The following is a 26315-nucleotide window of genomic DNA, read 5'->3' on the forward strand; positions in this document are numbered from 1 at the left end:
ATTGTATGTCATTTAGATCTGTTACGTGACGGATAGATCCACCGTATGTCAGTTAGATATGTCATGTAACGGTTAGGTCGTGCTTGTGTGACTGTAATTACTTGAAATGCATGATCAACTGAAGTGTGGTGATTGGCGGAGATGTGATTTTAGATGCTCCAATTGATCGAGTGTTAATATTGCACTTATGTGTTTTATGAATTGTGCTAACTGTGTGGTTAGGACGCTTCTAGGCATATTACCCTCCTAATCGGGGCTTAGAGCGTGAACTCGATTAGATTTATATCTCACTTCGTCGTGGGCTTAAATTTTCAAGACTGTAGGGTGAATGACCTAGAGTCAAGCTGAGGGGATCCGTGGTGTAGGTCAGATGGGACAGCTTCTTTTTTAGAGTCAATCTTTTGAAGTCTTTTGATTATAGACTTTTGTAGATGACTTAGTGTGTTAATAAAAGCATGATTTATTTGTGAATCTATTGTCGTGCTTTTCTATCCCGAGATGGTTACTGTCAGAGGATTTGTTATTTACTTCCGCATACGCAATGAAATGAAAAGGTCGGCGACTCGTCTTAGGAAGTCGCAAATTTTTATCGACCACAAAGGGATGGGTACACGCTCGAGGATCAAGGCATGACATTTCCATTTTTGGCATATCCATGACTAGAAATTTTACTTTGTTCGTGTTCCATATTATTCGTGTGTCTAAATATTAATTGTGATCGATAGATTGTAATAATAAATAGTTCTCATTAAGGTGATGATTCACTAGAATAGTTTAATTAAGAATATATGTTAAACGAGGATAAATCCTGAAATTTGTATAGGGTAAGTTCTAAATTTCAACACCGTCATAGCATAATTAGACATGGTCATGGGTCGAATTGTTTACAGGACCTTCTAGACCTGCCCACAAGTAAGCGGGCAACGCTCTAATTTTTGTCGCAACTCGCATGTGCGTGCTTCGGAACCAATTGATTTGGGCCCAAACCCCGGCCACAGGCAAGACTTTTGGCCCGCCACCGCATTTCACGATGATAGACATTCCATTTTAGAAAAATAAAAATTAAAACTTCAATTTCCACAGATTTCCTTTCTAAAATAGAAAACGCTCCTCGCAATCGAGTTATTTTGACCGGTCAGGCTTGGGCACTTAATCCGACATGCAAGTTCGGGCCTGAGCAGGCTCGGGCAACGCCATGGGGATGTGCTAATGTCACAAAATTCATTGAGGTCAAGTGAGGAAGAAGGATGTCGAATTGTAAATTCGTGTCAAGTGGTAAACCATGGCTGACCTTAGACTCTGGCCCAACTCCCGGTCTTCCAACTTTAGAAGAACAATCATTGTCGCCTTCTCCACTTATGTTTGATTAGACAAGAGTAATCATAGCTTAAAAGACAGGTGAAATCAAGAGCAAGTACATTTTCTACACGTTTCTTGAGCTACTTAACTGCTCTAGCCCGCGTGACTTGACTTAGAGGATGATTTTTATGCGCTCTAGTTTGGTTGAACTTTTGGTTTTTAGCTGGATGCGAGTCATATGATGGATTTGGCAGAGCACAGATTGGAAGGGCGAACCGCCATGTTCAAACCGGGACAGCCCCTCAGCTAGGCTGCATTCTCTTCCTCGTTCTCTCCAGACATTTCCTCGAGGGAACGGCCCTTCGACTCCGGCACCAGAAAGGTGAAGACCATCCCAAGGAAGTTGATCACGCCAAGGATGATCAGGACCTTCCTGACGCCAATCCCGTTTGCTGCATACAGGAAGCCGAAAGCGCCCACCATGGCCCCGGCCTTGCCGGCCGCGGCGGATATGCCATGACACGTCGACCTGAGCCGCGCTGGGAAGATCTCCGCGGGGACCACGAATGTGGTGGCGTTGGGGCCGAAGTTTGCGAAGAAGAAGGTGAGTGAGTACATGATCACGAACCCGAGTCGATTGTCCGGCAAGGTCCAGTGATGGTAAGGGATGGCCAGAGCGAACATGAACACTGTCATGAAGAAGAAGCCCATCAGTTGGATCGCGAACCTCCCGATCTTGTCGATGAGCGCCACCGTGAACCAGTACCCTGGGACCGTGCTGCAGAGGGCGATCAAGGTCTGGGCACGCCCAATCCGGTACAACTCTTCTATGGCGTTCATGGTTTTCGCCTTTGGAATCCAACCGATGGCCGTGAAGACGTCTTTCTGGAAAAGGTTCTGGCTATAGAAGGCGATGTCCAACAGGAACCAGGTGCTTGTCGTGCCGAGCAGGTGGAGCCCGTGGCGCCGGACGAACTGTCTCGAGAACAAGCCAAAGTCGTTCCCTTGCGCCTTTGGCTGGACCTTCTCTGGCTCTGCTTCCAAATCGACTTGGAGAACCTTCGACATGTCGGCTGCGGCTTGCTTGGCATTCTTGGCCACTAGAGCGGTGTAACGAGCTGTTTCGGGCATTTTCATCCGCCAGTAATATGTGAGAGCGGCCGGAAGCGCACCGAACATCAAAATCATCCGCCACACGAAGTCAGCTTGCGGGATGGTGGAGAGGCCTGGATTGTCTTCATAGGCCGGAGCGGGATATCTAGCCTTGAAGACCGAGGAGACAACTATAGCAACCATCCCTCCAGCTAAAATCCCAAAACCCTGCATTGCGAAAACGGCTGCGATGAAGGCACCACGAGTCTTCTTGTTCGCATACTCGGACATGATGGTGGCGGAAAGAGGGTAGTCCCCGCCAATGCCGAACCCGAGCCAGAACCTGAAGAAGCAAAGGGTTGCCATCACCCCGTTTGCTTCCTTACCGAAGGAGAGGCCCGAGGCAATGGAACAGAGGACCATGAGCATGAGGGTCATGCCGTACACCCGCTTCCGGCCCATCTTGTCGCCCAACCACCCGAAGAAGATCTGGCCTGCAAGGGTCCCGCAGAAGGCGACCCCGTTGACCGCCGCCGACACATTGGAAGGCAGAGTGCCCGGGGTGGGCGAGCCTGGCTCGGTGTAGTACAGGCGGCCGAGGAGCTTCGTCACGAGGGAGATGCAGAATAGGTCGTACGCGTCAGTGAAGAAGCCCATGCCGGCGATGATGATCGCCGTGAAGTGGTACCATTGTGTTTTGGCTCCATCAAGGGCATTGAGCACCTGCAGCTGTTCCTTAGCCATTGATCAGCCCTTCCTCAAATTCCCCTGTAGCTGTCACAAGCAAACCGTAAAAACTTAGTAAAAACAGATGAAAATCTGTTCAGCTAAGAGAACCAAAAGTAAGATGTTGATGTGACCCGAGTATAGAAGGGGTAGAATTTCACTTGTGATGGCGAAATCAATGGAGAATATAAGGAATAGAATGAGCAGACAATCGCCTGAGCACCCTTTTCCGAATTTCTCTCGGGGACGTAGATATTTTAGGGAGACGTAAATACTTCAGAGAGCAGGTCGAGTTTTAAAGACGAGTGATCAGGGGATGACGCTGGTTGATAGTGACATCGAAAGCATGGAGTACGAGCACGTGTCCGTTATCAAGTCAATAAAGTGATGCCATGTCTTGAAAACATGATGAGTTCGTGGTTCTATGAATGATGCTCTTCTCACATCATCTCGAATATATTTTTCAGGGCGATAAACGTGAAAACTGCATATGATCCTAGCAAAGAAGCATATTTTACTTGACATATACTGATCTCCTGACCGTGATTTTACAGACTATATGTAAAGAAGATAGAACACGGAATGACAGAGACATGGCTTTATCAGAAAACTCCAAAAGCATGAAAACAGAACCTTGGTTGTTCTTATATTCTTTGCAGAGATGAGGAAAGCAAAACAGGGGTACACAAGTCAAAGAAAAGAATGGGAAAAAAAAAGGGAAAAGGCGGATTACGGAAAGCACGGATTTCAAGAACAAGAACTTCAAGAGACGAAACGCACCCCCTCTAAAGGAAAAAAACAAAGGATGTGAGTTCAAGCGCGAACCATTCCAAGAAACCACGCCCTGAGGCTTTTTTTTTTTTTTTTTTTTTAACAAAAAAACAAAACTTCTAAAGATCACAGATGAAAGTACCTGCGTTTTCTTCTTCTTCTTCTTCCTCCTCCTCTGCTGTGTGAGCTTGACTTTCTGAGTGGAGTGATCAGGGACTAAATAAGGGTGAGAGAGTACGAAGTCCAATGCAGCATTTAATGCAAGTTGCTAAACAAGAACAGGAAACGTTACGCGAAGGATTGATGACGCGCGCAAGTCTCAGAGCGACAGAGAGAGAGAGAGAGGGGGGGCGGTGGCAATTTGCAGTGGAGGGAAGTGGGAAGGCGCGGTACGGTATTTAAGGGCAACGAGGAGGGACACCTTCGGAATTCCAAGGTACGTTATTCTCTAGCTTTTTTGAAAAAAAATTCCACAAGCTTAAGCCCAGGCTGCCCAGCATGTTCTCCTACCCGTTGACGCTTTTTACCTGTTGCCAATGATACCTTTTACCAAAATTCCACATGGAAGTAGAAAGTTAGGGTGCTGCTAAGACTTTCGGCTCAACTTTGGCTTACAAGTCTACTCAACCCGACGGAAGGGCTGAGGCTTTGATTCGCCTGTGAGGCGAAAACAGTGGCACTTCCCTCCTCTTTACCCGCCCCGTCCACTTTGGTTGGCTTGGACTTGCTTGTGCCCAATTAATACATTCTTTTTTAAGAAAATGCCATCCGAAATTTAAATTCCTGATCACAATGATATCAATATCTCAAACTTTTTCTGCGTCATCAAAACCCTAAATTTATATCGGTACGATAGTATAACCTCAATTAGAGTTTCACCTAAGATAGCCGCTAGAAATTTTATATGAACCAATTGTGGTAAGTAAACTGTATTGACTTGAATCTAAAGTATTTTTTCCTCTAGCCAGAGTTTTTCCCTTCGGAATCGATGTAGCTTTGGCTTCACTAAAGTCGTATTGGAACCCTATTCACATGGTGCTGTCCACATAAGCTACACATATTATTCGTCTAGAACGGAATCGTAATGGAAGGTATATTTGTCACACCAACACAAATTTGAAGTTTTCTTTTTCACGAAAAAAGATTTTGGATTTTTGAAATCACCCTAAACATCATTTAGGGTTTTTGGTGGTATCATCCTTCTTTTTACTCATGAAAAGCCTAGGCAAAGATTTTTAGGCTTTGCACTAGGAGCGGTCTACCCAAATGCGTCCATTAATCAGGTCTACTACAAATTATAGGTTGCTAAATTATGTTGTACTCTTGTCACAACATACAAAGTCAAATCTTGTTCTCGTGAAACAAGCCGCGTCATCTTCTCTATTATTGAATTTGATTACTTCGACCAATTTTTTTTTTTTTTTACTCAATACAAGCAAAGTGAAAGCGCCATTATTGAAACTATAGTTTGTCCCTTTTGTTGAACAAAGACTTTAGATTTCCCTATCTTCGACGCAATCATAATTAGACTTGAAGGCCCGCCTGCAAAGCAGCAGGCATTGCTCTAATTTTCGTCGCAAACTCACAAATGGGTGGATCCAAGCAATTTTCTTGGGCCAACCCCAGTCTGGCCAGGACCATCTGGCCACCACAATATTTACGATAAAAAAATTATCCTTTTTTCAAAAACTTAAATTTTCCACACTCCCTTTATAAAGTAGAATGCTCCTTCTAATTATGTAATTTTCTCCTTTTCAGAGAAGGCTACTTTTGCTTGCCCGTCTCTTTTCTAGGGTCATTTTCCAACCGGTTCCGTTGCTATTTCAGATATAGCTGAAAATCTTGAAAGGGGATATATGCTTAACAAAGAAAAATCATCCTGCACAAGTGGGCGTTCGTGTTATTTGCCAGGCGGGCTAGGGCACTTGACTCGACCTACTAGGTCGGGCTCGTGCGACGCGTGGGGATGTGCGTTTGCCCTATTATTGTCCCTTCGACAATTTAGTCAACTTAGGAACGATGTCGGACTTATAGGCAGTCACATCAACGGGTCAGGAAAGACGGAAAGAGAGAGAGAGAGTGCGTGTGAAAGCAGGCGCGCATGTGAGAACGAGTGGGAAAGATTATCTAGATCTTGGGGTAGGTTTCGTCATAGAGGGGGGCTCAATTGTCCCCCTTCGACTCTGGCCTAACTCCCTTCGCTTATTTCAACTTCGGACGGTATATCATATCATTTGCTTTGTGCACCAATAATTTGATCGGACAAGAATAATCATTTCTCGACAGACTGAAAACCAATGTATAGGTAGGCTCATGGACCAAGAACAATTGCATCTTTACTCATCTTTTGAGCAGCTTATCACTTTAATCCACATGTCATCAATCATTTTACATGATACATTTTTATTAAATTTTTAGGTTTTATAGCTTGAAAACAAATCAAGATCTTTTTGTGGTGACTCGTCGACATACGTAAATAACTTGAAAAAGCATAATGTATCTCCATCCGTTAGTTGTTCAAAAGTCTTGAAATTTTACCTCATTGGTAAGGAAAAAAATAAATTTATTTTGGTACCATACTTGATATGATAGTTACATATCTTCTTTATTATATACAAACAAAGGTGCACTTGGCTCGACATCTTTTGTTGATTTGTGTTTGATAATTGTGTTATCTTTCTTATAAATATTAATCTTGTTTCTTCTATGTATGATGACATTGGAGCAGACCAAATTGTTTCCTTTTATTTATTAATTTATTTTGGGGGGTGGTGGTTTGTAAAGGAGCAGACCAAATTTTGAAGAAGAAAGACGGTATAGCTTCTCGCGCATGTCGGACGGTTACTCTTCATCTCGGGTTGCAAGCCCAGATTCATTGATATTCAGGACTGGAATCTTCACGGCATGGGCACCTAAAAGATGATTAGGCATCAGTCGTTTCTTTGATCTCTCCCTTTGGTGGGACGAAGAGGTCAAAGTCAACTAATCACAACCTCTCTCTAATTGATTACATATAATATGAAATTCATTAGGGTGCAACAAGTTTAATGAATCATGAGATGAAAACTTTTATTATGACCAATAAACACCCGTTTGTGTAAATTGATTTTGAGATCGGAAATGTAACGACTAAAAAATAATGTCCTTTTTTTTTTTTTTGTCGATAAGTAAGGTCCATTTAACAAACTGAAAATCAATTTAAGTATTGAATTGAATGTACAAATTAAAATAGTATATTCCCACTTTTAAGTGTTGAGTCAATCTTATTTAATAATCATCACCAATCAAAGCATTGAACTTTGGTGATTTTACTAGATCGTCTCTTAAGTAACAAATGGTAGCTAAATGGAAATATCGAATTATATTCCCACTTTCTCCGTAAAAAGAAACACTTCTCGGAAGAACAAAAGAACAAAAACGACTCTTCTCTCTCTTCTTCTTTCTTCTTCTTTTCTTTCTTTTTTTCTTATTTTTCTTTGGCCGGTCGCCGGCCTCGGCCATGGCCGGCGACCGCCGTCGAGGCTCGGCCGCCGCGCGGGCGAGGCCGAGCCTCGCCTTGGCCGGGCGACGCCGAGCGTCGGGGCCCGGCGAGGCTCGGCCTCGCCGGAGCCGGGCGAGCTCGAGCTCGCCCAGCCAAGTGTTGAGTCAATCTTAGTTAAATCATATCGTTATAGCTCGCCCGGCCAAGGCGAGGCCCACCACGGCGTGGGCCGGCGAGCTCGCCGTGGCGGGCGAGGCTGCCCGCCCCGTCGGCCGGGCGAGGCCGGTGACCGCCGAAAAAAAAAAAAATAAAAAGAAAGGAAAAATAAAAAATAATAAAAATGTTTAAAAATTAAAAGAAACAAAAAAATAATAAAATTTAACCAAACGTGTTTTGTTCATTTTTTATTCCGGACCAAACGTTACCAAACTTTGGTGATTTTACTAGATCGTCTCTTAAGTAACAAATGGTAACTAAATGATTGAATCCAAGCGCAACCAAAACTAAAAACATAAAAAGATTTAGTTGTACTTTGGTGAAAACATGTTCGGATCGATAATTGAGTATGAATTTCTGCAACTTGCTCTGGTCGCAAGAATTAAAGCAAAAGTCGAAACACGTGCTTTGTTCTTTTTTTTGGGGGTGGGGGAGGGAATGCGGTAACACTTTTTGACGTCTTTATCCATCCATCAGTCAAATTCTGGACATTTCATATTGATAATCGAGTCCTCGGGTCAACATTGTCATCCGAGAAAGCCGTGTGGTTTTTGTTGGGGAAAAGGGACATTACGACGTCTCCGAGTCGCCGAGTCCTCTTTCATCTTCTCCTGTTGTGGGTCTCGAGAATTGTTCTTTATAAAACTGAAAGGGGCAAGTACGCTATCATCTGTACAAGTCAACATCCGGCATCTAATCCCTCTTGATTGATTTTCCTCTATCTCCATCGCCATTGTTTACTGTTGTAACGCGAAAACTAACGGTACCCCATTATTAAATATCAAATATGAGAGGACGAAATCATTATCAAAGCATTAATAATTAAATGATAAATGATATCATATATTTACGCAATGCAATCCGTGCGTTGATAGTTATGTCATGAAAAGAATCACAAAGAATCAATTGCTTGTGTATTTCTCAACTCTAAATTCTAACCAATACAATGATATTTTGCCTCATATAATCACTAGATAAGATTGCCGCACAGGAAATTAACGTGCACGTTGAAACACTTACGCTATCTCAAATTGAAACTCTGTTGTGTGTTGACTAATATTCAAACCATGTGTTTTGTCATAGATTGAATTGAGCTAGAAAGTCCTATTTAGGGTGCGTTTGATTCAACATTTCCAATGGACTTTCAGCCTTCAAAGCCTCTTGGGAAAATACTGGACCGTTTAGCAATCATTTTAAAGTAGTTTTCAAGTAAAAGTCAGCATTAAGAAAACGAAAGTTGGCCAAATACTGAAACTTTTTTTTTCCCAAAACTATCATTACTTATTCTTCAAATTTCTAATTTTGCCATCATTATTATTTTTTTAAATGCCAAAATAATGCTAAAAAAATCAAAATTATATAAATACTAAAAATAAATATATTTTTGTATTTTTTAAAAATATTTATATATTTGATTTTTTTAGCATTATTGTCAAAATTTATATTTAAAAAGTTACATACATTATTTTTTTCAATTTTAACAAATAAAAATTAAAAATTCTGATAAAGAGTTTGGTCCTTTTTTAATATATATGATTTTTTAGCATTATTTTCAAATTTATATTTTGAAAGTTGCATACACTATTTTTTCAATTTTAAACAAATAAAAATTAAAAAAAAATTGACTAAGGATTGGGTCTTTTTAAAAAAATTATATATATATATATATATAGATATATATATATATATATTTTTGATTTTTTTAGCATTATTGTCAAAATTTATATTTAAAAAGTTGCATGCATTATTCTTTTTTCAATTTTAAAAAATAAAAATTAAAAAATTATGATGAAGGGTTTGGTCTTTTTATAAAAAAAATTATATATGCATTTGATTTTTTTAGTATTATTGTCAAAATTTATATTTAAAAAGTTGTATAATTTTTTTCCAATTTTAAACAAAATTAAAAAAAAAAAAAAACTAATATTAATCATGCAAAGAGCTTTTCAAATATGTTTTCTACAAAACGGCATTTTTCTCAAATTGTTTCTCAAAGCATAGTTTATCAAACGGTATTTGCATTTACCTAAAGTCCTTTAGGCTAAATTGCTTTGCATTTTCCTAATGGGCTTTCAAAATGCTGAATCAAACGCACCCTTAGACTGATTTCGCATTCATTTCCCACTAAATATCCATCCAGATGATGTAATAGGTTCAAATTCAAAACATAATTCTATAGATATCAAAAGCAATTTGGTAGTCCACATCCTAGGCTTTATATTACCGAGAAAAATTATCTTACATGAATCAAAATGATAGCAACTTGATTAAATCTACTCAAGTTCAATTTGATGGGGTCTATTTGGGCGTGTTTGTTTGAATAAAATGATTTTTTGCTTATTAGTTTTTTGGGTTTTCACACATTTGGTGTGTTGAAAATGATTAGTCAATGGAAAATTGTTTACTATCAAAGAATGTATGTATATGTAGAGTTTGGAAAATGAACTTCCCAACCTAAAAGGGGAAAACATTTTCTTAGAAAGATGATTTTATGGAAAGCATTTTCCTATATCATGAATTTTTTCCCAAAACAAACACACCCTTAAGGTTCATTTATTCGAATGAAAATTTGGCATTTATGATGGAAAATTGACTGATCTATGGAAAACATTTTACACAGATGAAAAAAAAGAGAGTTTAAATTGAGGAAAAAAAATGACTTCCCCTATTAGCAAGAATGATTTAATCATTTTCCCATAATTTAAACTTGTTATTAATTTATGAAAAATGTTCTCCGTAGCTTGATTAGTTTCACCATCCAAAAATAAAAAAGAAATCCAAAAATAATTTTTCAAAAATAGTTTTCTCTAAAAAATATGGACCCCTCATTTTAGTTCGAGTTCATGAATACAAATTGTTCAACTAAGTTTGAAGTGGCGTATGCAATGCACCAAATAACTTTCCGGTGAATATCATCTTTTGATAGACTTAAGCCAAGAGGAGTGGTAGTGAGGTTGGAACATGTTGGCATGTGTCGTTGTCAGTAGCTCCGTGCGGTATCATCTGTTTATATAAAATTCCGAAACGAAGTGATCTCCAGAGAATAATACCGACTTCCCCCCGCTGAGTGGACCACCGTCCACGTGCCCACATATGGACACTTCCTGCATCATGACGATTTAAAATCATGAGGATTTAGACTTGCGGCCATGTGCGGGTTCCTTCCGTAGCCCTAGCAATCTCCATTATTCTTGTGCGCTTGAGCTTTTCACTGCCAATATGGTGACACGTCTGTCCTGTCATCCATCATTGGCCGCTCATTAGGTAAACTGCTTATCTGCTTTCCAGAACATGCTCCTTCCAGAAAGCCACTTCCATTTATTGATGATGAGTGGCGAAACGAAATCACTTATATCGATAATTATTTAGTATTATCATAAAATTTCACAGCTGGGATGGGATGTTTAGTTTGAGCTGTGAACTTTCCAGGACATGCTCCTAAAAAGCCACTTCCATTTATTGATAATCAGTGGCGAAACAAAATGACTTGTATTGACAGTGCTAAGCATTATTATAGAATTTTGTATCTGGGATAGGATGTTTAGTTTGAACTACGATTACTACTTGCTTTAAGCAAATCCATTACCATTGCACCACTAGTTCGAGTTCTAGGGTTATGGTTGCTCTGATATCACATGTTAAATGTAAATTGCACAATCCCAAGATCTTCATAACCAAAACAAGAACACAAACAATTGAGTAGAAAGACTAATGCACCCGTGTTGGGATCCATTGTTCTTGAAGCGGCATCATTAGCTGCTCATTAGGTAAACTGCTTTTCGCTTTCCAAGACATGCTCCTTCCAGAAAGCCACTTCCATTTATTGATGGTGAGTGGCGAAACGAAATGACTTGTATCGATAATTATTTAGCATTATCATAGAATTTCGCAGCTGGGATGGGATGTTTAGTTTGAACTGTGAACTTTCCAGGACATGCTCCTAAAAAGTCACTTCCATTTATTGATAATCAGTGGCGAAACAAAATGACTTGTATCGACAGTACTAAGCATTATCATAGAATTTTGTACCTAGGATAGGATGTTTAGTTTGAACTGCGATTATTGCTTGCTTTAAGCAAATCCACCACCATTGCACCACTAGTTCGAGTTCTAGGGTTATGGTTGTTCTGATATCACATGTTGGATGCAAATTGTGCAATTCCAAGATCTTCATAACCAGAACAAGAACACAAACAATTGAGTAGAAAGATTAACTTACTTGTGTTGGGATCCATCGTTCTTGAAGCGGAAGCGGAAAACTAATGTTCCACGCACGAGTCATTCTCCTCTATTGCCTTCCGTATCACTGGCTTAATGAGGTAGCTTTCCTCACCTTTAGCGTTAAGTAAATACTCCTTATGTGAGGATACATGTGAGAATTAGGGTTAAAGGAGAGACTTGAGCACTATTTATAGAATTTCTAGCCAAGCCCCCTCATTACGGGTTAGGCTCAACTCGGCCCATACTAGCCAGCCCCATATTAGACTAATTAAGAAACATTCTATCTCACTTTAGACCAAATCCTGTTTTACAATAACCGTAAAACGGTAAATTACAATATTAATTAATGTAGCCTACGTCAGGAAAACTCTTACACCTTTCACTGCCAATATGGTGACACGTCTGTCCTGTCATCCATCATTGGCCACTCACTAGGTAAATTGCTCATTAGGTAAACTGCTTATCCGCTTTCCAGGACACGATCCTTCCAAAAAAGCCACTTCCATTTATTGATGGTGAGTGGCAAAACGAAATGACTTGTATTGATAATTATTTAGCATTATCATAGAATTTTGCAGTTGGGATGGGATGTTTAGTTTGAATTGTGAAATTTCTAGGACATGCTCCTAAAAAGCCACTTCCATTTATTGACAATTAAACGAAATGACTTGTATCGACAGTGCTAAGCATTATCATAGAATTTTGTATCTGGGATAGGATGTTTAGTTTGAACTGCAATTACTGCTTGCTTTAAGCAAATCCATCACCATTGCACCACTAGTGCAAGTTAAGATAAAGCCAAAGTTGTTTTAAGCGGGTAAACTTGTTGAAAAAGTCATAAATCAATCATACTTTAACTAATTCAGTTATAAATCTTTTAATTTGTCAATCAAGTCTTAAACCTTATAACAACTTATTAATCGATTCAATTGAGTTAATTTTTATTAGAAATCGATGACATGGACATCGATCATTTTATGTGACACCGCTAGCATGGACAATTTTTGTAATTTTCTGCCTTTGTTTGCATAGATTAAAAAAAATCAAAGTAAAAGTGGATTAGAAAAACATAAATTCAAAAAAACAAATAGAAGAATTGTTCACGCTCAGTGTCAGCAATGTCACGTAGGACAGCTAACATCAATGTAAGAGATTTCTGAAATTGACTAAAAAAACTCAATTGGCAAATTGTAAATAAAAGGTTGGGTAATCAATTGGCAAATTAAATAATTTAGAGAAAAATCCAAATAAGAGTTTAAAGTTCCATAAGTTTCTCAAATAAGGGCCTGAGGTAGATTTTGTTTTAAATAAAGTCATGAAATAAATATATCAGTTTTAAAAAAAAGGGCATGACTTTCTAATTGATCAAGGGCATTTTCGTCATTTACCCTTTTTTAATTTTTTTTTCCTTTTCTCCTAGTTTTCCTTTCTTCTTTGCTGGTGCCCAGCTTGTCAAGCTGTCGATGGATAGGCTGGCCACCACCAATTCCCAGAGAGGGCTGGGCGAGGGCGACTCGCCCTTACCCAATCTAGCAAGGCCCACCCTCAACGACCACATGTGAGAAGTGGCCTCGTTGGCCTTAGGTGAGGGATGGCATTGCCTCACTTGCAACCAATGAGGACCTAGGGAAAGGTTGGTGGGCCCTTGGCAGCGATTGCCATAAAGAATAAAGAGAGAAAAAAAAAATTTAAAATCAAAATTATCTTTTGACGAAAATATCCTTGATCGGCCAAAATATCTACCTAGACAGCAATTAGAGAGGATAGTCTCTTCTTTGAAATAACCATGGCCACTTGATGTCCTTATTTGAGTCCAACACAACCACTTTAAGCACTTATTTGATACAAGATCTATGCCAAATTTTTATTTGAGAAAATGAGATTACTTTAGGCCTTTATAGGAATTTAAGCAAAAGTTTAAAACTAAATTTGCTAAAATTTAATAGGTTTAGAATCTTTTGGATAATTTTTCATTTTAAGTCTAATATTGGAGCCGAACCTATGTTGTAAAGGGATTAGGATTTCCTGAGATCAAGGGGTAATTGGGGATTCAAACTCGTGACCAACAACAGGTCTGAATAGATGAGAAAAGGTATTCCTCATGCACCACACTCCAAGCTGATATGTGGCAACAATTTTCATTTGCTTAATCCAAATTATAGGTTATGTATAGGTTCCTTATAGGTTCCCTATTTTTTAGAACCTGGAATTTACCATGTATACCCTCGAATCTATCCTGTCACAGGTTTCGGGATCTACATAGGTTCCACCTATATTATTACTTGCACAATTACAGTGAATCATCACCTTTAATGAGCATAACTTGTTTATACAATTTATTGACCATAACTTATATTTAGACATATTAAGAATATGTAACACTAATAAAGTAAAAATCTCAATAATAAAATATAAGTTTAGACTAGTGATTTTCGATTATACATTCATCGTTGGATGCCATGAAATATCGTCGAATTCCACGAAAACATAAACCAAGAAATAGGTTCCATCTATCTAGAACTTAGAACCTACCTATTGAAACACATTATCTAATTTTTGGAATCTCAAACTTATCCTGTATATCTTAGAATCCAGAACCGGATAGGTTCCCAATGGTTTGGTTTTTCAAAATTAGGATATGTATGCATTTACGATGTTTTGCAGTAGGTGACAAAGCATCATACGCCTTAGTAAAATATTGTAAAGCAATAAAAATTAGATCATTAAAATATTTACGACAATTTGTACTAGGACATGACAAACACCATAATCTTTATGAAACATCATAAAAGTTAAAAATTGTAATATTAATATATTTATGACACTTTGACTATGTTAACGCCAAACATAAATAGAATGGATATTTAAATATTTATGGCGTGTGGCTCTAGGTTACAATTGAAGAAAATAAGAGGAATTAAGAAAGCAACATTCAAAGGTAAATTTCCCAAGTGAAGAATGTTTTTCACTAAAAGCTATAATACACACTTTTCTTCTACAGTACATAATGTTATTTATATTAAGAAGACAATCAGATTTCCTATTCTATATTTCTAATATTTAATCTAACGGATTGACTGGATCAATTAACTTGCAATTAGAATAATCAAAATCAAATCATATTTCCCACTCTAATATAATCATCTAATGGCATAATCAAATCACGCGCTAATCTAATCTTCCAATGGTAGAATCAAATCACATCTCCTACTCTAATATAATTTTCTAATGGTTCACCAATAATATCATCAACCTTATTAGCCTCACTCAAACTGGGATTAGACTGTTGCTTCTTCATGCGTCACAATCTATGCATGGTTCTTGTGAACTCAATTGTGATTGATGCATATTTGTCTCATTAGGCAACTCATAATTTTGTTGTCCAAAGCTGTTATCATCAAATGGAAATCCCATGCTCGTGTCTTGTGATGTTTGCCCTTCAATCGCTAATGTTTCGGATTGTCTAGTAAAAAATTTCACCCCAGGTTACCAAGTCTAATACAACTATGGATACTTGGGAAAAACTATCTCTAATATATCAAAAAAATGAGAATCTCGTCTCATCAAATATCACATGACGACTTACATACATTCTTCCTTTTTGTAGGCAAATAAATACATCAATAACCTTTATGTCTCTGACTATACCTGAGAAAAATAAAGGGTAATGAGCGTGGCTCAAACTTTGTTGCACCATATGATCTAAGGTGTGGATAACACTCGCACTTGAAGACTCGAAGAAACCCATAGTCCCCAAAGAGCCTACCAAACAAACTAGTCATTCCCAACACTAGTGATTGTAACAAATTGATGAGAAATGTGGTAGTCAGAAATGCATGGACCCAATAAATCAATGGTACTCATGCATGATAGAGCATAGAAATATCCAACTCAACGATGTGCCAACGTTTCATTTTGGTATTTCCATTATGTTCTGGCGTATATGGGTAGGAGACCAACTTTTTAATTCATTTCTCATTCAAATGATTAACAAACTGACTATTATTACATTCCTTTCCACCGTCGGTGGAAAGATTTAATTCAACTTTCAAATTAATTCTTAACAAGATTTTGGAACATGACGGTAATGGAAAAGAACTTAGACTTTCTCTTCATTGGATACACCCATGAGATCCGTGAAAAAACTATCTATGAAGACTACATAGAATTTAAACCGTTGAAAAGATTCTACTAGGGTAGGCCCTCACACATCACAGTCGATTTTTTCAAGTGATTTACTAGCTAGAGACTTCAAGATATTGAAAGACAGCTTGTTTCTTTTTCCAACCTAGCAACTTTCACATATTCTCTTTGTCACATTTATAGATTTGATCTTATTGTTGTTCTTCAAAAACTTTACTATTCGAAAGTTTGAGTGCCCAAGCCAAAGGTGCCAAACTTCACTATTGGCAATCCGCTGTCTTTGAGAATACCACGCCTGTGTTTGTGTTTGATTTCCCTTGTAAATGCCCCTGCATTTCTTTCCCAGATTGATTACCGAATCCGTCAGATGGTCCTTAACAGATTCACCAAGTTCATCAAAGATTAGTGAGTGGGGGTATAGTTAACTTAGACAACGAAATCAAGTTTTTCATAATCTCTAGGACCACTAAAACCTCATTTAAAGGAAATGAATGCAATTTAGTAGATAAAGATGTTAAGCCAATATGGGTCATTGGCAAACAAACTCCATTCCTCACCATTACCGTGATTGTACCATAGTAAGGAGAGAGAATTGAGATTACCGGTTGATGATGTGATATGTGCTATTGCTCTAGAACCTGAAAACCAATCTCCTCCTTGATCATCCTCTAAGTGAAGTGTTTGTATAAGATTGGAAGCCTTGATTATGAGAAGGTAAATTTAGTATGTAATTTCTGCTAGATTGATAACCATAAGATGAATCACCAAAAGTTCATGAGGGTCCATAGTTATAGTATCTTGGATAATTTCCAAACCTCCTTCCACAAAAATCATAGCCTCTTCCTCTATTGTCAAACCTATCATTCCTTTCTTTCAAAGCCTCTTTTAAAATTTCTTTGGCCAGCAAAAATAAATGTTAAATTAAGTGAACCCGAATCAACCTCACTACTCAGTTTAGACTGATCAATCTTTTCACTAGTAAATGCCAAATTAGGGTTTATTTGATCTGACAAATAATTCTAATGCTGCATTTCATATCTCTCGAGCTAAGTAATAACGTCTTCGTAGCATGGCTCAGGTTTGAGATAATACATAATTGCCTTAAATGTCTCATAGTCACATTCTAGACCCTCTAAAACACCAAAGACCTTTGTGATTTCATTGACCGGTTTCCTAATCGCATTTTAACGTGTTACAAATCAATTTGAACTCACGCAAATACTCGGTTAAGGGCCTATTATGCTTTTGACAGGATTGAAGCTTACCCCTTAATTCAAATTCTTTGGCCACAGATCTATGAGTAAAATGATTACACAATGTATTTCATACCTCAAAAGCCGATTCAAGACCTATTATGAGCATTAGCACATCCTCAGACATGGATCTAGTGATCCACAATGACACAAGTTGGTTGGTACAATGCCATTGTTGATACTTTGGATTAAGGACATCTTCATATTTTTTCCTTTATGGGCGTGAGATTCTGAGTGGTGGAGGTTGAATTTGACTATTGATGAAACCCAATAGATCATAGCTGCTAAGGGTGTGCATGGTCTGGGCGGGTGGTTCCCGACCTAGGACCGGGAACCGCTCACTAAGGATCGGTTCCGAAAAATTAGAATCGGAATCAACCCGTTTGTTCCATGGATCCACTCGGGAACTAGATCGGCAGTCCAGTCCAGTTCCTGAGTGGATCCATGGAACTGATTTTGACGCGAAACAATTTTGATTTTCAACATAGAACGACTACGTGACATCAAAGTAAGCCAAAAAAAGAAAAACCAAATTTAAGTACGTGGAGATGCGGACGGCGAGAGAAGTAAACGCAGTGAATTTACAAATACAGTCCGGGCAGTTCCTGGGTATTTTGCACACCCCTAGAAGGGAGTGAGATGAGATCTAGGGTTTCTTTTAATAATTTTTTTAATATTAAAAAAGTTCCAGTCTGGTCCGGGTGGGTGGGTGGGCGGATCCGCCCATGGAATTGGGAATCGGACCGATACCCATCGGTTCCCATAAATTGGAATCGGGAACCGGACCGGTTCCCTCAAGAACCGCTAGTTCCGGCGGTTCTGGTCCGATTCCGAGTGGTTCAGGTGGTTCCCGGGTATTTTGCACACCCTTAATAGCTGCTAATAAAGTGAAGAAATTGTGTCTGCCGTAGAAGGAAATTTCCTTCAGAAAGTTTGATAGTCACAAAGTTTGAGAGGTTTATGTGTATAGGGTATGGATATCTCGATTTTCGGTTTTCTGCCATGATTTTGTAGATGAAGAATAGATGAACTCAAGGAAAAGGATGAAAAACAAATATGATAAAAATGGCTCTGAGTATAAGGCTCTGATACCATGAAGAAAATTAGAGGAATTAAGAAAGCAATGATTCAAAGGTAAATCTCTTAGGAGAAGAGTGTTCTTCACTAAAAGCCATACTATACACTTTTCTTATATAGTACATAATGCCATTTATATTAAGAAGACAACCGGATTTCCTATTCTATAATCTGAACATCTAATCTTACGAATTGACTGAATCAATTAACCCGCGATTAGAATAATCAGAATCAAATCATGTCTCTCACTCTAATCTAATCTTCTAATGGCAAAATCAAATCATAATTAAATCATATGCTAATCTAATCTTCCTATGATAGAATCAAATCATATCTCCTACTCTAATCTAATCTTCCAATGGTTCACCAATAACATTATCAACCTTATCAGCAATGAAATGTCGCAAACCTTAGTAAAACATGGTAGAATAGTAAAAACAACATTATTTAAGTATTTGGACAAGGTTATGACAAAACATCATGAGTCTTTGTAAAATTTCGTAAATAGTGGAAAATTAGGATATTCAAATATTTACAATTTTTTTTTTTGTTGATCTTGGTGAAACTTTGTAATCCTTAATAAGTATTATATAAAAATAAGGATATTGTTTAAATTCTAATGATTTTTATACTAGATTACTATTAATATTTTTTTTATACAATGATGTAAATTACTAAGAAATAAAATGTTAAATCATTAATACTAACACCGCTCAAGAGTTTCTACTAGAGTTTACTCAAATAAGCGATGCCACATGTTTTAATTAGGTGTTGAAATAAGTGGTTGTTGAATCATTGGCATCTTTAAGTTTTCCATAGAAAATTGTCACATCACGTAAAACAGTTTTGATAAGATTTGTCATCTGCTCAGTTAGCAATTGAGAACGACGTTCGCATTGCAAAGTCATACCACTATTCTCTTTTAGCCCTCTAAAATTCATGTCAGTTCGCCTATTCAACTATGCCCTATCTCTCCATTTCAGCCCAAAATGTTAATATCCTGATCGCTTTTGGGGCAAGAATTCCACAAACTTCACTATCCTCGTCGACTTTTCATAGATGGAATATTTCCAACTCCACCAGCGGCCAAAAGCAATCTTCTTAGATGGACTTATTTCACCGTACATCTTCAAGCTTCTTTTCCTATCATGGTTGGTTGATACAGAAAGAGAGATAGAGGGGAAACCAAGAAGAAGTGGCCACGGAGAGGATGATAGACTTCTGCAGAACGAAGGCAACTGCTAGCAAAGGCTGGCTGCCTTTGGCCGTGGCAGGCGAGGCCATGGCGAGGTTATCCTCGCCTAGATCAGCCTCACCTAGATCTAGCTGGCAAGGGCTTCACAATACCTTGCCCAATGGTCAGCGATCTGCGGCGACCCTTGTGAGCCATGGTTGAAAACAGAAAACAAGGAAGGAAAAAAAGAAAGAAAAGAAAAATAAAATAAAAATTCAAAAAATATTTAAAAATTAAAAAATTTCTCCACATTAGCATCGGTTGCATCATGTAGGATAGTCGACATTTGCATCAGCAATTTCCGATCAAAATTAGCTAAATGAACTGAATTGGCAAAAGCACAAAATATTTAGGACTGAATTGGCTAAAAAAAAATTAACAAAAAAATTGGTTAGAAAAATGTTTAGGATTCAATTGGCACAATTACAATATGTTTATGTATTTTTTGGTAATTTCCCACTCTTTTATTGGCTTTTGGCATGCTACTTGAACACTACTTTTAGTGGTAAAACTCATGTGACGAGGGCAAACTATGCTAATGATCTGAAGGTAAAATCACCACAAATTTTCACATTAGAGTCCATAATTTCATATTTCAAAAGCTCAATGTACGTTTATTTCAATTGTCCACATATTCACCAAAGAATTCTTTGATCAAACCCAGAAAAGTCTCATTTTCCTTAACGAGTCAACTAGAAGCAAAGATAAGTTACAAACCACAAGAAGCAATGGTCCTCAATGGAGAAGCACAAAAGGGAAGTTTCGTTGACCTCATGCAGAAACTTCGAAGCTGAGAGCACGGGCATATATGTGGATACCATCAAAATGAATGCATCATGAAATAAGCCATTGCGTTCTCGCGCATGCTCGGACACAAGCTGGGTCCATCGAAGAAAATTTCATAAAAGAACAAAGGTTTGGAGATACGAGAAATCAACCTTCACGATCATGGGCCGTTAAGATTCCATTACCATGTTTGAAAGGAAGGAGGGAGGGAGAGAGAGAGAGAGAGAGAGAGAGAGAGAGAGAGAGAGAGAGAGGGTGGCGAGGGAGAGAGAGACGTGGTAACTTATAAAGCTGAGAAAGCACACAAATTTGTCCATAACTGTTTGGTTCATTCAGCTTAAAGTCAGATGGAATCTTGAAATTTTATCAAAGGATGAGATGGTGATTGGAGGTGACGTTGTTAGGGGCGAAACAATTGTCCAGCCATTGAAGTATATAGCTTAGTGATTTATAGCCACTCGCGTCTTTCTTAGGAGAGAATCTATCTTGACTCTTCTTTGATGATAAAGTGAGTTTCCTAGCTGCCTGTTTACAAAGAAAACGCTTGCCAATTTAGACATGCTCTTGACGTAAAAAGAATTTTTAGGGATGAGAATTTCATAAGTGCTATAACTTTCATATAATTACTTGAGTGTCATAATTGTTTTTTCAGTCATTTGAGTGCAATAATTTATGTAGGGCATTCATTTGAGTGTTACACTTTTCTTTTCCCAATTATTAGAATGCCATATATAACTTGGCACCCGAAGGAACAGTTTTAAATTTTTTTGGCACTTAAGGGTGCGTTTGGTTGTGTTTCTGTTTAAAAATTGTTCTAGGAAACAGAAATAAAAAAAAGTGTTTTACGGGAACAATTTCAACAAAAAACGCGTTTGGTAAACTTGTTAGGGAATAAAAAATAAATAGAAACACATTTGGTAAATTTGTATAATTTTTTTATTTCTTTTATTTTTTAATATTTTTATTTTATTTTTCTATTTTCTTTCTTATTTTTCTTATTTTTTTTTTTTTTTTTTTCTTTTTCTTCTTTGGCCGGTCGCCGGCCTCGGCCATGGCCGGCGACCAGCCGGCGGCCTCTCCCGGCCACGGCGAGGCTCGCCGGCCCGCGAGGCCGAGCCGGCCGTAGGCCGGGCGAGGCTCGGCCTCGCCTTGGCTGGGCGAGCTCGAGCTCGCCCGGATCCGGCAAGGCCGAGCTCGCCCGGCGGCCGGCGAGGCTCGGCCTCGCGGGCCACCGCCAGCTACGCCCGACTGGCGGTGGCTGGGCAAGGCCGAGCCGCCGGGCGAGCTCGGCCGCCGGCCCGTGAGGCCGAGCCTTTGGCCGTGGCCGGGCGAGGCTCGGCCTCGCCGGCCACCGCGGCGACGCCGACTGGCGGTGGCGGGCTCGGCCTCGCCGCCGGCCCGGGCGAGCTCGGCCTCGCGGATCCGGGCGAGCTCGAGCTCGCCCGCCAAGGCGAGGCCGAGCCTCGCCTAGCCACGGCTAGGCTCGGCCTCGCCGGGCCGGCGAGCCTCGCCGTGGGCTGGGCGAGGCCGCCGTCGGCCGGTCCCGGCGACCGGCCAAAAAGAAAAATAAAGAAAAAGAAGAAGAAAAGAAAAAAAAAAAAAAAAAAAGAGAAGTATTTCTAGATTTTGTTCTAGAAACAAGAAACAACTTTTTGTGTTTCTTGTTTCTGTTTCTTTTTGTTCGGGAACAAAAAAAAGAAAAAAAGGAACAGAAACGCTCCTTTTTGTTCCTAGGAACAAAAAAACAGAAATTTCTGTTCGGGAATAGAAACAAGGTGCAGCCAAACGCACCCTAAGTGATTGATTGAGAGTTATGGTACTCAAGTTGACATTCTTTAAAAGCTATAGCACTTAAGTAATTGAAAAAAAAAATATTATTTGAGTACTGTATAAAAATTATGGCATTTGTGGTGTCATTATCTCGTATTTCAGGTATTGTTTAGGTTTTTGAAATCCGACTTAAAAGCTCTCTCTCTCTCTCTCGATCGACCCGTCCTACTTACCTAAACTAAATTGGAAAGAGAACCACAATAGAAATCCAAAAATTGATAGTACGATCTATACACAAATCGGTCTCTTAACTTTTTGAATGATCATTGTATGGACATCAAAGAAATTTTCATTGTATTGAGCGAATGAATCGATATCATTTCACTTCAACATCTTCCCCAAATTGTGATATCTATACATAAATTGAATTTAATTACAACATATGTAATTAGGTCATATCTTGTACACTTTGCATGAATAGGCCTATTATATTTTATGTGTACAGTCCATGAAAAATATAACGTGCACAAGCTTGGTATGATCTTTGAAAATGTTCATATTTGATTGCTATAACTACCTAATGTGCACAATCGGCAAAAGTACTAAAAAAGTTCTAAAATTATTGCATATGTATCAATTCAATCCTAAACATTTTCAAATTAGTATTAATTCAATTCATCTTGGCAACTTGGCCAAAAATCATTAACATGGATGGTAACCTTATAAGATATGGCTAATGCTAACGTAGACATTTTTATAATATTTTTAATTTTTAATTTTTTTCTTTTAATTTTTTTATTTTTCTTTCTTTTTTTCCCTGCACTTTGGCTAGCGAGGCCCCTAAGCCCCTTGCCCAAAGCCTTTGTGGCCCTCATCAATGATTGGGGAGGGCTTGCCTATCCTCGCTCGCTGGCCAAAGTGAAGGAAAAAATAGAAAGAGAAAAAGAAAAGAAAAGAAAATAATAAAAAAAATTATCAAAATAATATTTAAAAATGTCAACGTAAATGCTGATTATATCGCATAGGATAGCTAGTGTCCGCATCAACAATTTCTAATCTAAATTGGTTGGATGTGCTAAATTGATACAACTATAACAAGATTTAAGATTATATTAGTTTAATTGAAAGGTCTATGACTAAATTTGTATATTGTATGTTTAAGACTTTTTATTTTCTTTCTTTCCTTTATTACACTTTCCCGCCCACAATCTATGCTCCGCCATGCTTCTTTTCCGTCCATCGAGGCCTCGTGCGCATAAATTGTAAGGGCGAACCGCCACGTTCAGACTAGGACAGTCCCTCAACTAGGCTGCATTTTCTTCCTCGTTCTCTCCAGATATTTCCTCGAGGGAGCGGCCCTTCGATTCCGGCACCAGTAAGGTGAAGACACACCCAAGGAAGTTAATCACGCCAAGTATGATCAGGGTCTTACGGACGCCGATCCCGTCCGCTGCATACAGGAAGCCGAAAGCGCCCACCATGGCCCCGGCCTTGCCGGCCGCGGCGGATATGCCATGACACGTCGACCTGAGCCGCGCTGGGAAGATCTCTGCGGGGACCACGAATGTGGTGGCGTTGGGGCCGAAGTTTGCGAAGAAGAAGGTGAGTGAGTATATGATCACGAACCCGATTCGGTTGTCCGGCAAGGTCCAGTGGTGGTAGGGGATGGCCAGAGCGAACATGAACACTGTCATGAAGAAGAAGCCCATCAGTTGGATCGCGAACCTTCCGATCTTGTCAATGAGGGCCACCGTGAACCAGTACCCTGGGACCGTGCTGCAGAGGGCGATCAAGGTCTGCGCACGCCCAATCCGGTACAACTCTTCAATGGCATTCATGGTTTTCGCCTTCGGAATCCAACCGATGGCTGTGAAGACGTCTTTCTGGAAAAGGTTCTGGCTATAGAAGGCGATGTCCAACAGGAACCAGGTGCTCGTCGTGCCGAGCAGGTGGAGCCCGTGGCGCCGGACGAACTGTTTCGAGAACAAGCCAAAGTCGTTCCCTTGCGCCTTTGGCTGGACCTTCTCTGGCTCTGCTTCCAAATCGACTTGGAGAACCTTCGACATGTCGGCTGCGGCTTGCTTGGCATTCTTGGCCACTAGAGCGGTGTAACGAGCTGTTTCTGGCATTTTCATCCGCCAGTAATATGTGAGAGCGGCCGGAAGCGCACCGAACATCAAAATCATCCGCCAGACGTAGTCAGCTTGCGGGATGGTGGAGAGGCCCGGATCGACTTCATAGGCCGGAACGGGATATCTAGCCTTGAAGGCCGAGGAGACAACTATAGCAACCATCCCTCCAGTTAAAATCCCAAAACCCTGCATCGCGAAAACAGCTGCGATGAAGGCACCACGAGTCTTCTTGTTCGCGTACTCGGACATGATGGTGGCGGAAAGCGGGTAGTCCCCACCAATGCCAAACCCGAGCCAGAACCTGAAGAAGCAAAGGGTTGCCATCACCCCGTTTGCTTCCTTGCCGAAGGAGAGCCCCGAGGCGATGGAACAGAGGACCATAAGCATGAGGGTCATGCCATAGACCCGCTTCCGGCCCATCTTGTCGCCCAACCACCCGAAGAAGATCTGGCCTGCAAGGGTCCCGCAGAAGGCGACCCCGTTGACCGCCGCCGACACATTGGAAGGCAGGGTCCCCGGGGTGGGCGAGCCTGGCTCGGTGTAGTACAGGCGGCCGAGGAGCTTAGTCACAAGGGAGATGCAGAATAGGTCGTACGCGTCGGTGAAGAAGCCCATGCCGGCGATGACAATTGCCGTGAAGTGGTACCATTGTGTTTTGGCTGCATCAAGGGCATTGAGCACCTCCAGCTGTTCCTTAGCCATTGATCAACCCTTCCTCAAATTCCCTTGTAGGTGTCAGAATCAACCTTGAAATTCTGTAAAATCAGATGAAAATCTGCTCAGCTAAGAAAACCAAAGTAAGATGTTGATGTGAAACGAGTATAGGAAAGGCAGAATTTCACTTGCGATGGCGAAATCGACGGGGAATATAAGGAAAAGAATGAGCAGACAATCGCATGAGCTCCCTTTTCCGAAATTCTCTCAGAGACGTAAATACTTCAAAAAAAGAGTTGTTTTAAAGACGAAAGATCAGCGGATGGCGACTGGTTAATAGTGATGTTGAAGGCATGGAATACGAGCACGTGTCCTTCATCAAATCAATAAAGTGATGCCATGTCTTGAAAGCATGATGAGTTCCCGATTCTATGAATCCTGCTCTTCTCACATAATCTCGGATATAATTTTCAGAGTGATAAACGCGAAAAGCTGCATATAATCCTAGCGATGGAGTATATTTACTCGACGCATACTGATCTCCTAGTAACCTTGATTTTACAGACTATGTAAAGATGATCGTACATGGAATGACAGAGACATGACTCTATACTATAGAACTTTATTAGAAAACTCGAAAAACTTGAAAAAAATAACCTTATATAGAAAATTACACTATATAAAGCAATAATGAAATAAAAAAGTAACCATTCATGGCAAAGCAGATTGTTCTTATAATCCTTGCAGAGTTGAGGAAAGCAAAACAAAGGCATACAGCTCGAAGAAAAGAACGGAAAAAATGGGAAAAGGCAGATTACTGAAAGCACAGATTTCAAGAACAAGAACTTCAAGAAACAAAACGCACCCTTCTCAAAGGAAAAACAAAGGACGCGAGTTCAGCCCTGAACCATTGCAAAACCACACGTCCTGAGATTTTTTTGGAAAACTTCTACAGATCACAGATGAAAGCACAGCGAAGTCTCGACCGAAGCAGTACCTGTGTCTGATCAGCGAGGACAAGAACGAACAGCTCTCTGCGTTTCCTCCTTCTGCTTCTTCCCCCTCCTCCGTGTGATCAGGGACGTGATAAAGGGTGACACAGTACGAAGTCCAACGCAACGTTTAATGCAGGGCAAAACGAGAGGGGAGAGGCGACCCCACAGGTTGCTAAACAAGAACGGGAAACGTTACGCGAAGGATTGATGACGCCGCACTAGTCTCAGAGTGAGAGAGAGAGAGAGAAGTCTGTGGCAATTTGCAGTGGAGGGAAGAGGGAAGGCGCGGTTCACTATTTAAGGGCAACGAGGAGGGACACCTCCGGTATTTTAATTCTATATCAAGATTCGTTCAGAGAATTTTGTTGTAACTTTTGAGCTTCGCCCCTTTTAGTACCAACAAAAAAAAAATTCCGATGTCTAACTTTTCGAAAAAGCTTTCGAAAAGTTTCAGCCCAACATTTT

The 26315-nt window shown here is 39.8% G+C and overlaps 2 protein-coding genes across 5 annotated transcripts; both read right to left on the reverse strand.

The window, feature by feature from the left end:
- Nucleotides 1-1224: 1224 nt before the first annotated feature.
- On the reverse strand, nucleotides 1225-4235 carry LOC104456104 (low affinity inorganic phosphate transporter 1). Of its 2 annotated transcripts, none has more exons than XM_010070829.3 (2): nucleotides 4031-4235; nucleotides 1225-3165 (listed from the first exon to the last, which is right to left on the reverse strand). In XM_010070829.3, the coding sequence occupies exon 2, from the start codon at nucleotides 3133-3135 to the stop codon at nucleotides 1606-1608; it is 1530 nt and encodes a 509-aa protein (XP_010069131.2). In that variant the 5' UTR covers nucleotides 3136-3165; nucleotides 4031-4235; the 3' UTR covers nucleotides 1225-1605. The 2 variants fall into 2 exon arrangements, with proteins under 2 accessions (XP_010069131.2, XP_039157121.1); XM_039301187.1 differs by lacking the exon at nucleotides 4031-4235 and adding an exon at nucleotides 3279-3894.
- An 18799-nt stretch (nucleotides 4236-23034) lies between these two features.
- LOC104456105 (low affinity inorganic phosphate transporter 1) lies at nucleotides 23035-26097 on the reverse strand. 3 transcript variants are annotated; one of them, XR_005545317.1, is made up of 3 exons: nucleotides 25853-26097; nucleotides 23313-24956; nucleotides 23035-23194 (listed from the first exon to the last, which is right to left on the reverse strand). XR_005545317.1 is itself a non-coding variant. In XM_010070831.3 (2 exons), the coding sequence occupies exon 2, from the start codon at nucleotides 24901-24903 to the stop codon at nucleotides 23374-23376; it is 1530 nt and encodes a 509-aa protein (XP_010069133.2). In that variant the 5' UTR covers nucleotides 24904-24956; nucleotides 25853-26097; the 3' UTR covers nucleotides 23035-23373. The 3 variants fall into 3 exon arrangements, 2 of the variants coding, with proteins under 2 accessions (XP_010069133.2, XP_039154944.1); XM_010070831.3 differs by having other exon boundaries at nucleotides 23035-24956; XM_039299010.1 differs by lacking the exon at nucleotides 25853-26097 and adding an exon at nucleotides 25044-25826 and having other exon boundaries at nucleotides 23035-24956.
- Nucleotides 26098-26315: the final 218 nt, after the last annotated feature.

Source organism: Eucalyptus grandis, chromosome 8 (genome assembly GCF_016545825.1).
Source record: "Eucalyptus grandis isolate ANBG69807.140 chromosome 8, ASM1654582v1, whole genome shotgun sequence".
In the NCBI taxonomy this organism is placed as follows: Eukaryota; Viridiplantae; Streptophyta; class Magnoliopsida; order Myrtales; family Myrtaceae; genus Eucalyptus; species Eucalyptus grandis.